Raw genomic sequence first — 17,074 nt, 5'->3', positions numbered from 1 at the left:
GACATGAGTTTGCTTGTGGCATTCACAGACATGCTCACCACCGTGGAATGCCACTTTTGGGCTTGGGAAACAAGCACTGAGTGGTGGGATCACATCGTCATGAAAATCTGGGATGACGAGCAGTGGCTGCAGAACTTTCGAATGAGAAAAGCCACTTTCATGGGACTGTGTGGTGAGCTCTCCTCTACCCTGTGGCGCAAGGACACAAGATTGAGAGCTGCCCTGCTGGTGGAGAAGTGGGTTGGCTATTGCAGTCTGGAAGCTGGCAACTCCAGACAGCTACTGATCAGTCGCTAACCAGTTTGAAGTGGGAAAGTTGACCGTTGGAATCATGTTGATGCAAGTTTGCAGTGCCATTAATCGCATCCTTCTTAGAAGAACCATGACTCTGGTTAACGTGCATGACATTGTGTCTGGCTTTGCACAAATGAGTTTCTCTAACTGTGGAGGGGCGATAGATGGGATGCATGTTCCAATTCTGGCACCAGCCCACCTAGCCTCCGAGAAAGTTAATCGGAAGGGCTATTTCTCTATGGTTCTCCTGGCGCTTGTGGATCACCGTGAGTGTTTCACTGACACAGGCTGGTCCAGAAAGATGCATGACGCACACATCTTTTGGAACACAGGCCTGTTCTGGAAGCTGTAAGTTGGGTCTTTCTTCCCAGACCAGAAGATCACCATAGGGGAAGTCGAAATGCCCATTGTGATCCTTGGAGACCCCGCTTACCCTTGAATGCTGTGGCTCATGAAATCCTACACAGGGAGCCTTGACAGCAGCAAGGAGCAGTTCAACAACAGGCTGAGTCAGTGCAGAATGACTGTGGAGTGTGCTTTTGGCCACTGAAAGGGCTGCTGGCGCTGTCTGTAGGGGAAACTGGACCTAGTCAATGACAACATCCCCACACTTATATCCGCGTGCTGTACCCTCCGTAACATTTGTGAAGGGAAGGGTGAAAGATTCACTCAGGCATGGATCTCTGAGGTTGAATGCCTGAAGGCTGAATTTGAACAGCCAGAGAGCAAGGCTCTTAATGGGCCCAGTGCGGTGCTGCAAGGATTAGGGATGCCTTGTGGGAGCAATTTGAAGCTGAAAGCCACCAATAATGCCTGGTGCCATGCATGGGACTGAAGTACAGTGGTTCCAATGTTAGTAGGAATCTGCGTTTGCTACACTGACATGCAATGTCTGTTTCTTTCCTGGGCTAAGGTATCTTTTACTTAATGCAATAATAAAGAATGTTTTCAAAGCCAAAAAATCCATTTATTGAAAAGAAACACAACTGCTTGGGAAACAGAAGGGCAAGGGGGTGGGGTGGGAACAGTACAATCACAGATCTGCATATGTCCTGTTATCATATTCAGCCTTCCTATCTGGAGTGCTGTGCAATAAGTGCTGCACTTCTGGCCAGCTAAAATGCATGGTGATGGGGATTGAGTGCAGTGGGTAAGGATCGTAGTTCGCAGGGCTGGGTGATGAAGCCACAGGTGTTGGCAGCTGGTGGTGGTAAGAACCCGGATGTTGAGGAAAGTGGGTTGGAGATGACATGGAGGCACAAGGGAAAGAGTTTTGGGACAAGGGCTGCGAGGGGGCGCAGAAGTGCTCCACCTGCATTGCTACGAGCACCTGTATCAAGTCCGCTTGGCGCTCCATAATGCTTAGCAGCCTCTCCGTGCTTTGGTGCTGGTAATTTGCATTCTGCTGGCGGACCCTCCTTTCACTCTCCTGTCACTCTTGCGCTTTTTGATTTTCATTAAGGGACTGCTGCATTACTTCATGCAGCATGTCCTCTTTGCTTCTACGTGGCTGCTTCCTAATTCTTTGGAATCTTTCAACCGGTGATAACAAGGATGGCTGAGATATGTAAAGACAAAATGCAAGATTTAACAGAGGCAGCATTGTTCACACCAGACAGAGCAATGATTCAGCCGTACTTAAAGTAGACAAGCACGGTCTACACAATAGCAGAATTTGCCCGTCCCAAAGCAAGCGCACATAATCCACAGGAGCCCCAAAATAGTGAGTAAGCACAGGAGCAAGGGGGACCGATTGTTTTACGGCCGTACTGTCCTCTGGGGTTCTGTGACTTGGGGAGAGCCAACAGTTGCAGGGGGCCCCTATACTCAACACTATCCCCACATTTTCCACAGGAGTTTGTCCTGGAAGAGATCTCGCTGCTAAGGGTGTCTTGGGAAGGAAGGGAGGGTCTTCTACTACAATGTGGCTTCCGCCTTGGTTCATATGTAGCTTGCCTGTGTGTAGCAGTGGTCACAGACATGTTAGCCTTACTGGGAAAAGGAGCACAGTAGCTCTGCCAAGGAACCTGCACAAGCGGATTGCACAGCTTCTGCCTGAGACCTTTGAAGAGATCACTGAGGCAGATTACCGTGATGTGAGAGAGCACATCAACGCCCTATTCCGCATCTAGGCATGCATGCAGCCCTAACCCTCCTCGCCCCAAGAACCCACACCGAACAACTTCCTTCCCAAAATAAAAGCCACTTATCAGGCACCTCCTCTGGTGTTTATTCTCCCCGAAGCACCGACTGCTGTGACTAGCTACTTTCCTCTTAGCTTGAGAACAGCTCCTGGCTACGTGCATCTAGATATGTCAGGCTGTCCCCCTCCTCCTCAACACCCTTGCTTCTGCTTTCCTCCTCCTCCTGCCTTGTTGAACTGGGCTCTGAAGTGTCCATGGTGGTACTCAGAGTGGAGGTGGGGTCGCCCCCAAGTATTGCGTCTAGCTCTTTGTAGAAACGGCAGGTCGCGGGGGCAGCACCGGAACGGCAGTTTGCCATGCAGGCTTTGTGTTAGGCATTCCACAGCTCCTTCACTTTAACCCTGCACTGCAGTGCATCCCGGTCATGGCTCCTTTCCATCATGTCACTTGATATCTGCCCGAAGGTATTGTAATTCCTGTGGCTGGAGCACAGCTGGGACTGGACAGCTTCCTCCCCACTAACGCTGATGAGGTCCAGCATCTCGCCATTGCTCCATACTGGGGATCGCCTGGCGCGTGGAGGCATGGTCGCCTGGAAAGATTCGCTGAGAGCGTTCCATGCCTGGCGAGAAAACAGGAAGGGGATTTTCAAAATTTCCAGAGAATTTAAAGGGTGGGTCTGATGGTTGATCACCTAACAGCAGGGCAGTAGAGTTCAAAGTGATGACCAGAGTGGCTAGAACAGGCATTGTGGGACACTTCTGGAGGCCAATCAGAGGGCATTAACAGAGCAGGGCGTCCACACTGGCGTGGTGGTGCTCCAGCCAGGGCACATGAAGCGTTCTGCTTCTCGTCAAGGTGGAGTACCAGGAGCGCTCCAGCTGCGGAGTCCGGGCGCTCTATGTGCCTTGCCAGAGTGGATGCGTCATAAGGGTGCCTGGGACTGCTTTAATGCTCTGTAACTCGCAAGTGTAGCCAAGCCCTAAGTTTCATGAAGGGAGATGTGTGATCAAAAGCTATTTCTGCTTGCCGAGGTGTTGTGCGTTTCTGAAATATCTCAGCTTTCTTAAACACATCCTTCTCAGAAGGACTTGAACACTGAAAATATATTTAAAAGATTTTGTTACAGAGGCTTTTAAAAAAAAAAAAATAGGTGGACTGAGTAAAAAAATACTTAATTTTACTCAATGACATGGAATGCTTTTAATTCTGTTTCTCTTTATCCATTAACCTTTTGAGGAGAAAAATCAGTCATTCAGTCTCTATTTTAAACACTGCCCTACTCATCTCCGAAATGATAAGTTAGAAGATTGGTAGGAAATGTAAACTCTTTTTATTAAGCAAAAATAACATTCCAAAATGCATTTCTTTTAACATCTGGAGAAAATATACTATTCAAAGGCTTTATTGTGCAATTATTTGGCTCCTTAAGTGCCAGACTGTATTTCTGGCCCAAAGCCTTATGATTTAGTGTTCAGTAGTAGTTTCATAAAACTAAATGCTTACCAGCTTGTGTCTTCCACCTATACTTTCAGCAGCATATATTGCTCTGGAGCACGTTTGCCTAATTACTAAATATGGTAACATTTAGTAAGGTGTGTTAGCCAACTCCAGCAACATACTACTGTCTAAAGTATCTTATAACCCAGTCAAGCTTCAGGCCTGGATATGATTGCAGTGGTGGTTGACCTCTTACCATTGGAAAAATTATAGTTACTAACTTTTTTTATTAAAATCATATTGCATTGTTATTGGTAGACTTTGACACTAATTATGATATGCTGCTTAGTTGTAGGACCTAGTATAAGTGGAATGGTTTACTTTAAGGTGATTATGTTCAGTCTTCTCAGACAACCTATAGCAGGGATTGGCAACCTTTGGCACGTGGCCCGTCAGAAATACACTGGCGGGCCGGGACGGTTTGTTTTCCTGCTGCGTCCACAGGTTTGGCCGATTACAGCTCCCACTGGCCACGGTTCACCGTTCCAGACCGGTGAAGGCTGCGGGAAGCGATGGCCAGCACATCCCTTGGCCCACGCTGCTTCTCCCAGCCCCCGTTGGCCTGGAACGGTGAACCACAGCCAATGGGATCTGCGAACCGCCCGACGCTGCAGGTAAACAAACCCTCATGGCCTGCCAGAGGATTTCCCGGACGGGCCATGTGCCAAAGTTTGCTGATCCCCAACCTATAGGGTTGTGATGTGCAACTGTTTGTTTTCCCTGGGGGCTCTTGCTAGCATAATCCTGTGGTACATGGTTGTGTCATCAATATGGTAGTAACACACTTAGGCAGTTCACCTAGCCATCCCAATATCTGCGTACTTGTCTGTATGTACATCAACGCATACAGTGGCATGTAGAGTACAGACAGTGAACGCTCACTTAGTTCATGTCTCGTAGTCTACACCGATATTTATACATGACTTAAGCAAGTAGAGTGCTCTACATGCCTGAACCCTAGGGTTTATGTCCTACATGACTCTCTATGTGCACAAATAGTGTCTACACTGCTATTTTTAATAGTGTAGTGTTCCGCTGCCTCCCCCTGCCAGAGCCTTTCCTTATTGCAGTGAAAAACTTCATTGAACTGCCAGTGTCTTTCCCTGCTGTCTCCAAGCTGCTGGAGCCTTTCACTGCCATGTGTAAATATGTGTATCTTACACACCACCGCAAGTGTAGACAAGGTTAGAGTGCCCTCTTCATCAGGCGCAGACAGAATAGATTCTTGTTCACTTAATGTATGCCTACATTGCAATCAAAAACTTGTAACATCGAGTCTTGGAGCCAGGCTCAGTTGATTCAGGCTCATGGGACTATAAAATTGCTGTGTAGATGATCACGCTGAGACTAGAGCCTGGGCTCTGGGACCCTTCCCTCTTTCAAAATCTCAGACCCCAGGCTCCAGCCTAAGCCTGAACATCTACACTGCAGTTTTATGGCCCTGTAGTCAAAGCCCATGAGCCCAAGTCAGCTGACCCAGGATAGCCATGGCCATTCTGCCAGTCTTTTATTGTAGTGTAGAATGTACCCTAATGGGTTGAGCCAACTCCAGCAGAAGTCAGTGAGTCTTTCTATTGATTTCAGAGTGTTGGGTTGGGTCTTTAATATTAGGACTTGAGCAAAAACAACCTGGGTCAAGCTATATCAGAATAAAACCGAAATGATGCACTTTTTTCAGAGTAGATAAATTTGGCTCATTAAAATGCTTGTCTGCTCAAGTTAGTTTAATCTGAGGTTTTTACTCTGTTCATCTTTGCTCATGGACACCAAGAAAGTAATGCCAATTTGGTACAATTTCCTGAAACTATTCCTATCTCCAATACGGACCTAGCTATAATATCTGAGTTTGTAACCTATCAACTGTGGGGGTGTTCTTTACCTGGAGGCTGGCTGGGAGCCACTGGAGGACTGACCCGGCACAGAACGTGTCTGCCTCCTCCTTAGTGGGATAGTCGGAGCTTGTTATTTTGGTTTCAGAGTAGCAGCCGTGTTAGTCTGTATTCGCAAAAAGAAAAGGAGTACCGGTGGCACCTTACTCCATAGTTGCAGTGGCTCTTCTCTTTGAATTTTTCCAAAGTCTTGGCTGTCATCTGGTACTCAGTATATGGTTTATAATGCAGTTATGTCCAAGATTAGAATTTTCTCTATGCCCTGCCATGGTCTCTAGTCTGCAAGTGCACAAATTGCCATTGGAAGCAAGCCATTCTCCTCTGTGGATTGTTATTGCTTTTGCAGTCGCTCCTACTGGCTACTTTCTAAGGTTCACAACTGGCAACAGTTTCACAAGAGACAAGCCAACTCTTTTTCAGGTTAAGTGTGAATAGTTTTCCACCCAGTCTTCTCCTGCTCTTGCCAAAAAAATGCCTGTGGACCATCAAATAGGTTTCTTGTCCTTGATAATGAAGTGGCATACCTTTTTTTTGTGCTAAATGCCAAAATATGAGAACTAAAGTTACATGTAACAGCGAGCCTACTAATAACCATTAAATTTAAATTATCATTAGTCAGTGGTCTAAAAATGGTTGAGGAATCAATGATCCACAGTACAGAAAGTTTTGAGGGGAGACGGGTCCATGGGGTTCTTTCTTCCAAAGTGGCCTGTGAAATATGAAAGTGGGAAAATTACTAATCTTAACCTCTGTCCAGTGTTAGTCTGATATGCAGTCAGAACGAAGGTGGTGACCTTCATATAACTATCTAGATAGATAATCTCTTTAGTCCTTAAGAGAATTATGTAACTTTTCTTTATCCACTAAACTTGAGTAGAAACTCTGTTAATTTTATGTAATGCCCTAGTTGCCTGAGTAGAAATAGTATGCCTATATTGTCAAAAGCTGATCTATGTATTGAAATAAAGGAAGGTGGTAACACAAAGGGTAGTCCTATCCAGTCAGTGAGCTGCTAATATTAAGGCGAAAGTTTGTACAGCTGAGAAGTCCAAAGGAAGCTTGATTCTGACGATAAAATGACACATTAATTGGAGAGAGTAAAAACATTCATTTTACTTTTTTTAAAGAAATAAGCTTCTGAAAACATGAGCAATGTGCAGGGGAATGTTTCTGAATGAAACAAACCATATGTAAAATATGCATCCTAATGGGCACTTTGTGACCAACTTTTTTTCTCAAATACCTCTATCTCTTGTCTTTTCAGGAATGATTTTTAGGATGCACTCTGAAACGTCTAATTGGCACCCTAAGGCTATTCACTTAAGGGTGTCTTAAATGTTTGACAAAGGGACTCCCTAGACATTAGGACTTAATAATTTAGATCAAAACTAGTTTATAACGTTTGTAACATTTGCTCTATCTTCTGTCCCTGAGAATCAAAAGCCTCAAAATAAAATGGAATCCAAGGTTATAGGCATAGCATTTATTTTACACAATGGACAGGGCAAAAATATTCTAGAAAACATGAAACAAAAATAAGTTATACAGAAAATTAATTACTGCAGAACTATCAGGTTTATTGCCTTCTGCTAGCAAGAAGCTTGGTTACAAAGAAAAGAAAACAACGTTAACAAATCTTAAATTTTGAGTTCTCAGGAACTGCAAGTCATCTGGCCATTAAAAAGGTGCCTTTTAGATCCAACTCCCTTCCTGTTTCAGGCAGTAACATAATAGGAAGACTAAATCACCACTGGAGTCCACTTCTTAGTTCTCTTCAAGGTTTCCTGTCTCCCATTATCTTCTTCCTCTGTTTGGGCCTGTTAGTTTCTTCCCATTCTGTTTCAGTCCCCAGCTGTAGCCACCTTCTCTCCCCACACACCTCTGTCACTTGAGGGTTTCTGGCTCTGGCTTCCTTTCTGCTTCTGAAGTAGTTCCTTGGCCTTGTTCCTGAAGTAGTTCCCTTGGTTCTTTTTGGGGTGGATTGATTTAAATCACCAAGTAGAAATCCTAGGTTTAAGTAATAGATTTTAATCAACTTTTCCATTTGTATTTCAGTATTGTCTAAAGAAATGTATGTTCTTATTGATCGGTATGACCATTAAAACATGTTCATTTACAGCTAAATAGAGCCTTTAGACTAGATTTGGTACATCTTTTTGCTACCCAGGAGGGTACACTACTGCAATATACATTTATTTAAGCAATTATATATCTTTAATATTTTCAGGTTCATATTAATTGTACATTTTAGTATGTTAGAAAATGGTGAATGATGTATCGCTTGTTTATGAAATAATTAATTATTTTGCTCCTAATTTGTGTCAAGCTGCATTGGATGGTAACTGGAATTCAATTAAACACACAAAACAACATAGAAATGTTATTAAAAAAAGCAAGCCCTTAATACAGTACATGGCCTATTATGCCATATTTATAAAGCTTGAGTTCAAAAGTTGGTTTCCTCTGATTCTTTCTTTATATAGAAAAGCAACTTTTAACTCAAGTTTTTGATAGGCTTGTGGATTCAGTATATTTATTTTTTTATTTAGATGTTTTAAGAGATTATATGATAAAGCCTTAATATATTTTGTATTAAATTCAGATTTAAATTTAAGCAGGCTTATTTTTTTTTAAAGAAAAACTTAAAATAATTTAAACAGAATAAAAAATGTTTCCCGTCCCCACCAAAACAAATCTGATTTTTATCCACCTGGTTGCCTTTGACTGCCTCCAATGGCTGGTTCTCTGAGGGTTCCTCTGGCTGCTGGCCTTGGCAGTATTGGTAGTGGTCTCTTCACTAGCAGTTTCTTTGACAGCACGAGTGGCTACTAGATAGTTGCCACCCGAGAAGCCTATTGGAGAAGTGGTGGGGGTCAAGTGGCAGCTGCCTCTGGTGGGTTTCCTTGGCAGTTGCTTTGGGAGTGGCTGCTTCTGGGAGGAGGCAGACCCTTTTATGGAACAGTGCCCCTGATGAAAGCTCCATAACCATTTTCTGGTGCCCCCGGTGGACCCAGTAACATCATATGACTGCCCAGTTCTTCTGCATGGCATGCTGCGAAACCTCTGTGTTAAACAATAGTTTTGACAAGATAATTGAAGATCCTGATCACACCTCATAAACAGTGACCCCTCCCAAACCTGGCTGGAGAAATTTTAAAAATTAACCCTTTTATGTCTATTCTGTATGCAGGTCTGCAACTAGAAGAAATAATTAACAAATAAATATGGGGGATGGGAATGCTGTGAAAAGTTATATCTTATAATATTAAATATAATTGTTTATCATTTATAGGTGATATTGGAAACTATTATTATGGGCAGGGCCATCCTATGAAACCCCATAGGATCCGTATGACTCACAACTTGTTGCTAAATTATGGCTTGTACAGAAAAATGGAAATTTATGTGAGTATAAGCAGCAGTCTGGACACTGAAAATGTTTAAATTACTTTTAAAAGATAAAGCAATTTTAAACCTTCCCCCCCCCCCCCCATTACCTGTGAGGAATTATTTCTAAAAGCTGATATTTTCCTCTTCTATTTGGGAAACATTAAGTAATCTTCGTTCTTTTCCCCCAGTCTTTAGTAACTTAAAATGAAGCGGAACTTTTTAACTTACACAGGAGCCACTGCTTGCTACCCATATGTGGCAGAAAAGCAGGGTTAAGCCCATGTGGGGAGGGTGGGTAGTTTTTTTGTTTTTGTTTTGGGGTTTTTTTTTTAACGTTTTTGTTTCAGGGTAATATATTTCTGCTATCATTAATTATGTCAGCACAATTGGCAAAACATAATGGAGGCTGCACTAAAAATATTTTGCATGTTACATTTTATTAATGGAGTTGTAGCTACTTTTACTCTCTATCCAAATATGCTTAGAATACAGAGTTTTTCCAGTGTCTGTTTATAATACCTTTAAGGTAGTTCAGTTTGTGGTTGCATGAATTTTGTCTCTGATTTGTTAAACAGACATTTGTTGCAACATTATTTTTTGTTAGAGTAAAATTAATTTTACTCTATTGTTTACAGCGACCCCATAAAGCTACAGCTGAAGAAATGACCAAGTACCACAGTGACGAATACATCAAATTTCTTCGATCAATAAGGCCAGACAATATGTCTGAATATAGCAAGCAGATGCAGAGATGTAAGTCTCCAAATTGGACTAAGTCTACATTATTTATTCATGTACTGGATTGTTAAGTACTCCATATATATAAAGTGTGAACATGTATTGGTTGTCTAAATATTTAACAATGAGTTCATGACATTGTTTCTCCTTTACGTCAATCTATAAAGAGCTTCTAGTTTTTGTCTCAAGACTACTCAGAACACCAAATGCTCTTCAAGTGTACAGTTATTAGTATGGGGTCAAATTCTCCCCAATACAATACACCCCATTCTGAGAACTTAAGTGGGAGGTAAGTGCTATGTGTAGGTCCATTGTACTTGGTCAAATTTCACTTCTAACAGTTGTCTGTTCTTAGTTGCTTGTAAAAATTAACACATTCTAAGATAAGAGCTTTATGAATAGAGCAGAGGTTCTCAAACTGTGGTCCGCAAGCTCCATTCAGGTAGCCCGCGGATAGTTCCCTCTAAGGTGGCTGCACACAAGAGAATGAAGGGCTGCCTATCTAATTAGTGGAGCCGCGCAGGTGTGGCTCCACTAATTAGGTGCCTGGACACTGGAGAAGACGCACATGTAAGGTGAGGTGGTGGCCTTGGGGGGATTAGGGGGTAGGTGGAAGGGGGCAGTGGAGTGAGAACGGGGTGGGGGGAATTTGGGACAGCCAGAGAAAGAGGCAACTTTCCCCAGCTCCAGGGCTGTGGCTGCCTGGGAGAGACGGACCATTTTCCCAGCCTCAGTTCTGTGGCTGCTGTGGCAGGGGAGAGGGGGAGAGATCCCCCTCCTTCCCAGCCCCAGCTCAGGGGCTGCCGTGGCTGGGGAGAGAGGGAACATTCATCGCAAGAAAGGCAAGACTAGTGATACTAAAATATGAGTTGTGTGCTTTTATTTGTAGAACAAAAAAATGTAGTTTATTAATAAGGGTTTTTTTTTATATATAGCACTTTTATCCAAAGTGCTTTACAATAGTTAGCTAACAGTACAAACAACATTTGGAAAGATCATTAAGTGGTCCACCGAGACCCTCAGCAATTTTCAAGTGGTCTGTGGGGGGAAGAAAGTTTGAGAACCACTAGAATAGAGAAGTGTTACTTCCCCTACCTTTGAAGAAGCATTACAGAAATGAGTGGGAAAAGTAAAAAGTACTGGGTGAAAAGAAGAGTGAGCTGAATATTGGAATTGGCCTTTATTAGCTGGAGGGAAGTTAGCTAAGATTAAGAATTAATTTGAGGGAAATAATAGGCACATCACATAAGTGCATATGAAATTGTTCAATAAATAAACTACAATACCTGAAGGTGTCATTTATGATTCTGTGCAAAGAAGATGTATTACATGGGATTGCAAAACGGTTGTAATTATACATATATTTAGTCAAAGCTCTCCCTAGACGTAAAAAAGATTACTCCATCTAACTTATGTGGAAAATTTTAAATATCTTAAGCAACAGTTCAGGTTTATTCATCTACAAGCACTTCTGGTCCCTAAAAGTATATCTATACGCTGAAAATGTCAAGTGTCAGTACAATGTAACTTTGAACAATTGAATCACTAAATTGCTAAAAACATGGAATGCAATGAAAATGTCAACTGAACTTGAACTATAACCATATTACTGGTTTACATTTGAGTGTTTTGAGTAATATATGTTTGTAATACCTGTGTGCATATTAGGACGATGCACTTGAAAACTAACAACGCTTTTTCTTACACAGTTAATGTTGGAGAAGATTGTCCTGTGTTTGATGGACTGTTTGAGTTCTGCCAGCTGTCAACAGGAGGCTCTGTTGGTAAGTATATGGTGTTCTTAATTCTTTTTTAAAGATATTAATATGACAGTAGCAATTAAAACCAATCAGTACAAGGCTTTACTAGTCATAAGCAGCATTGTTCTAGCCATGTCGGTCCCAGGATAGGAGTGAGACCAGGTAGGTGAAGTAATATATTTTATTGGACCATAGCCTGTTGATGAGAGAGACAAGCTTTTGAGCGCTTGATCGTAGTAATGTGTGGTATGTGGCTTTGTGTGAAGCATCAAATCTGTCAGTTACACAGATTGTTTAATACCAAATATGGTAATATTTTAAAGTTTTTAAAAACTGCAATTCCAAGATAGACTTGAAAGAAGTGGCATAAAGAGGTAATCTTGTTACAAGAAATGTTATCAGTTTTTCTTCCAATACCTTCAAAGACATTTAACTTTTTTTCTTAATGATTTTAGCTGGGGCAGTAAAATTAAATAGACAACAGACTGACATGGCTGTTAATTGGGCTGGAGGACTCCATCATGCTAAGAAGTCAGAGGCATCTGGTTTCTGTTACGTCAATGATATTGTACTTGCTATCCTAGAGCTGCTGAAGTAAGTTTACCCTTCTGATCTAAATATGTCAGAAAATCTGGGTGTTAAAATGTTTAAAGGTGACTAAGAAATGCACAATAATCAAGGTGCTTTGAATTTTCATCACATACATTGAACCATCACAATATGAATAAAAAAATCTGTCCCCATTTAGAGTTTCAACAAGAAATCCATACTAAATCATATACAAGCAAGGAAAATTAAATTAAGCCCTGCTTAAACTTTTAGAGGTACTAAGGGACACCTAGCTTCTCCTGTAAAGTGACTTTCTCAGTTTGAAGTTGACCATATTTTAAAAAATACAATTTTCCTACTGGAACATATATTTCTTGAGATTTAAAAAAAAAATCTTCAAAAATATGAGGTTCTTCCATGCTCCTTTTTAAAATAAGGGTCTTTTGTGGGAGTATGAGGGAAACACCACTACACATAATCAGGTCCCTACCCCCCCGATCCTTGATTTCTCTCTCTCTCTGCGCACCTGCCTGCTTCCTCTTCAGTTACAGCTTTGCTGCTGCTGTTATTGGTGGGCACTCTCTTGGAGGAGATCACACAGTTGCATTACTCCTGTACTGTTGTAGGGGATTAAGTGACCATTAGCAAAACAGTGAGAGTGACTACGCAGAGTGCTGTTTGACATACAAATAAACAGACTGGAAAAAAAGGAAAAACAGAGACAAATTACCTTTCCATTGCCAGTAGCATTTGGGGTTATTTGTAACAACACTAAGTGCAGAATTTTCAGATGGAAGTGTATAGATATATTTTTAAGTTGACTTTGTCCATTTATTTAAAATGTAAACAACATCTTTTAGGAAAGTTAACCTCTTGGTACTTGATTGGGGCCCTCTGAGTTGAAGAAAGAGACAATCTGCCAGGCACATCAAGTTGAGATGGAAAGGGAAAGCCTTAATCTGTGAGAACACAGTAAAAGATTTAAAAAAATTAAGGAGAATGCAAAGAGAAGAATCTCTTCAATATCCAGACCTCTCACTCTACTGAATCCTTCACATGCACCCAGGACATGAGCCCTGCATTCCAGCCCCAGCAATAACCAGGGCTCCAATCATCAGCTCATGTGACTGAGCAAAGTGGTCTTGTTCGTTATATCCATAGGGAAAGGAAACTTTGCATTGTGCCTATTCATAGGAAGCTTCAGTATATAGCTTCTCAGACCTCACTATTTTACATTATTCCACAATAATATTATAAAAAATTGTCCCCAAGGGTTGAGAAATATTAGATTTGAAACTTCATGAGTAGTTTTAAACGGGTTTCCAGTTGTGTAATATTTGTATGTATTAAGTTAAATGAATTTGGAAGCATAAACGCTTCATATTTGAAGATGTGGGGAAAGGGAGACAAACTACAAGATTAGGAGTTCACAGGAACTGTATTTTTTGAACTAAAGTAATTCTCTACGTTTATTGGTACAGTGTTCTTGGAAAATTCCTTTAGCACATGCACCATGAGAGGAAAGCTTTCTATTGTAAAATCCATGCTTATTGAAAGAAAATGAGACTGAAAGAAAATGTCTGAAGTTGACAGAGGTGAACAAAACAGATTATGATCATGAAAAGGAAAGGGAGGGGCTGGAGCAGTTCTTGGTCAGAGGAAAAAAAGAAAAAAGTAAGGGGAAATAAGTGTATTAATTTAGATGGAATATATGGGCCCAAAGAGTCAAGATGTTAACATGACCCATATGACCCTGTCACTGTCCAACATTAAACAGTGTTAAGCAAGGTTCAGGGTTTGGTATACAGAGACTCAGCCTGCTTAGTATCATGGCAAATATACCATTAAAATCATTTTAACCTTTTTATTAAAAATACAGAAAAGAAGGAAAAAGTTAAAGTATTTGAAATGTAAAACATTAAGTAAGGCTTTCTGTGATGTTCCCCTCTGGTTTTATCTGGACTGGTGATCTGTTAGGTCATTCCAATCCTTGACTCTGGGACTCAGCCTTACCTGGCTCTGCTGTGAGAACCCCCACTCCTGGGCTGTTCACGCACAGCCTCTGGCATGTAAGCTGCTCCTTGGATTGAATGACACCAGCCAATATCTCCGGTCCCAGACACAACCCTAGGAACCTCCGTCTTGCAGTGTCCAGTTAGGCCCGCTGGACGGTGCAAACTTATACGAGTTTTTCAGTTTAACAAAGAAATTGATATGTACCAGGCTTGTTATTCCCAGGGGAGCCTCTGACACACTTCAAACCAAACACTGCTTCAAGTAGAATAAACAAAGAAATTTATGAACTATAAAGATAGATTTTAAGTGATTATAAGTCAAAACACAACTGGTCAGATCTGATCAAATGAAATACAAGCAAAACGCATTCTGAGCTGATCTTAACACTTCCAGTGCCCTTACAAACTTAAATGTTTCTCACCACAGGCTGGCTGGTTGTTCTTCAGCCAGGCTCTCTCCTTTGATCAGCTCTTAAGTCACTTGGTGGTGGTGTCTGTAGGTGGAAAAGAGAGGAAGAGCATGGTAAATATCTCTCCCTTTTATCATGTCCTTTCTTCCCTCTTGGCTTTGGGCCCCCTCTCCCTTCCCCACACACTTCAGAGTCAGGTGAGCATTACCGCATCGCAGTTCCAAACTGACCAAAGGAAGGGGGTGACTCCTGCGAGAGTCTAACAGATTCTTTTGTTGCTGCCTAGGCCAGCGCCCTTTGTTCCTGTGAGGCTGGACTGGGTTTGTCCCATCCACGGCCTGATGAAGTGTGAACTGTCCCTCTGCTTCTGGAGAGTTTTTGTCTGGGCTTGCTTTAAGCCATGAGGATACATTTTCAGCTGTATACATGAAATTATAACCTATAACATTACTATAACAACAATGCTCAATACATCACGAGCCTTCCGAAGACACCCGACATGACAAACTTTGCATTGGATGCCACACAATCATTTTACAAGGATGAACATGGGGGTGCTAGGTGTTTTCCCCAAAGTACAGAGCATCATACTTTCCTTTTTAGCAGCATCCCTTGCTCCCTTTCCTTTTAGCAGGAGAGTTTTTAGAAAGAAAAAAACTTCTGTCTGACAGTCTCTTAAATGGTATTAAAAATGTTAATAACAGTCCTTTTTGGGGAAAAGAGAGGTAGTTACTTGGGATGGCCTCGAGTTGCTGCTGCTAAAGCCCAATCCCATTTCCAAAGAAGACACACCAAGACAAGTGCATACAAAAGGAGAGAGGGGGGAAAAAACAGGAAAGAAGGAAATGCAGCTTTTGTCTCTGACTTTTATGTACAACCTCACTGCTAGAAAAACACAGGTATGGCACACTATCTTATCAGCCAGTCCAAGCCCTGGCAAATTTGTGCTAGCATCAAGTTTTTTGGGCTTTGCATTTATTTGCCTTTTTCTGGTCACAAGTTTACAGTGGTGTTGCAACATTATAATCTTGCCCAGCTAATCTAGACTTTTATTAGAGGGATAAGAAAGAAAAGAAATAAGGTGGGAAAGGAAAAGGACCTGGAGGGACAGCATGCAGGAGACAGTCTCCCATCCCCGGTGGTGGTCGGGATTTAGCAGGAGGTAGTGATGTCATCTGGGTCCCTGTCTCAATCCCATTGTTATGACATTTCTCAGGATTATGCCAAAGGAGGCCCAGGGTCTCGGTAGATTGTGGGGAGGCAACCATGATGGTGGAACTTGGTCCTTCGCCTCTCGTTTTTCAGTTAGTGTCACAATAATATGCTTCAAAGCCTACCCAAGCCAAAGTCTCTTTTAAGGACTCCAGAAGGGAGTAGTGGGTGTTCTCTCATTATTTTGTTCACCAATTAAGCCTAGTTTCCAAAATACCAATTTTTGTTCACTGATTTCTGGTTCCACACTTTTCTTGCCTACCAATATTTGAGTTACATCAATAGGCTTTTTTTTGTTTGTACTAATTCAGTCTTTCTATCTTGCTTTTGCACCTTTTCCCATCAACGTTTGTTATCAGTTATTGTGACTCTTATTCTCTCTTTACAGTTGAGCTCACAATTTGGGTAAATTTGTAGGCCCAGTTATCACAAAATTGGTGGTGGTTGGGCAGGGGGGAACGTGGGAAGAGAATTGGCTTGCAAAATGTAGATTCTTACTGGGTGACAGAATGAGGTTAAATATAGAATGCTTTTGGTGTTGAAGAAATGAATCAAGTGATCTTTGTTTTTACGTTTATTTTCTTTGAACAGATATGATAGCTTCAGTTATTATCATGCTTTTGGTTAGATAGCACAGGAAATAAAATCTTAACTGTATTTACATTCTGACTGCTGAATGTCATAGCACTGACAACTCAAATCACGCCACTTTCTCTTACATCCTTTTTTCACATGTATATGTATGGTTTTTCCAGATATCACCAAAGAGTGTTATACATTGACATTGATATCCATCATGGTGATGGTGTTGAAGAAGCATTTTATACAACGGACCGTGTCATGACAGTATCATTCCATAAATATGGTGAATATTTTCCTGGCACAGGGGACTTAAGGGTAAGGTCAAACGTGAATTTATGACTTGATTAACTAGCTTTTACTTCTCGTTTTCTTGCAAATATTCATTTTGGTGTTTGGTGATCATTCCTTCTCACAATAATTAAATTTTGGGGGGGAAATGCCATATTCTGTGGAGTACTCAGCTCCCTGACAAATTTTCAGAATTCGCCTGGGAAATCTTTTTTTAGCAAATTAACTCAACCCACATGGAAATGGACAAGCTGCTTGCTAAATAGTTGAGATGATTTAAGTCAGTTATATTTGAAACTAGAC

The 17,074-nt window shown here is 41.6% G+C and overlaps 1 protein-coding gene across 2 annotated transcripts in view; it reads left to right on the top strand.

Annotated features, from left to right (window-relative positions):
• The window catches only part of HDAC2 (histone deacetylase 2), a 62,354-nt gene that overhangs the window by 8,946 nt on the left and 36,334 nt on the right, over window positions 1–17,074 (top strand). For both annotated transcript variants that reach the window (XM_038397045.2, XM_038397046.2), the window contains exons 2-6: window positions 9,120–9,232; window positions 9,853–9,970; window positions 11,665–11,739; window positions 12,171–12,309; window positions 16,657–16,798. In XM_038397045.2, coding sequence (XP_038252973.1) covers window positions 9,120–9,232; window positions 9,853–9,970; window positions 11,665–11,739; window positions 12,171–12,309; window positions 16,657–16,798 — 587 coding nt within the window. The remainder of the gene's footprint in view (window positions 1–9,119; window positions 9,233–9,852; window positions 9,971–11,664; window positions 11,740–12,170; window positions 12,310–16,656; window positions 16,799–17,074) is intronic.

Source organism: Dermochelys coriacea, chromosome 3 (genome assembly GCF_009764565.3).
Source record: "Dermochelys coriacea isolate rDerCor1 chromosome 3, rDerCor1.pri.v4, whole genome shotgun sequence".
Taxonomy (NCBI): Eukaryota; Metazoa; Chordata; order Testudines; family Dermochelyidae; genus Dermochelys; species Dermochelys coriacea.
Note: the sequence above shows the minus strand (reverse complement) of the source record. Positions and strands in the feature narration are given on the sequence as shown.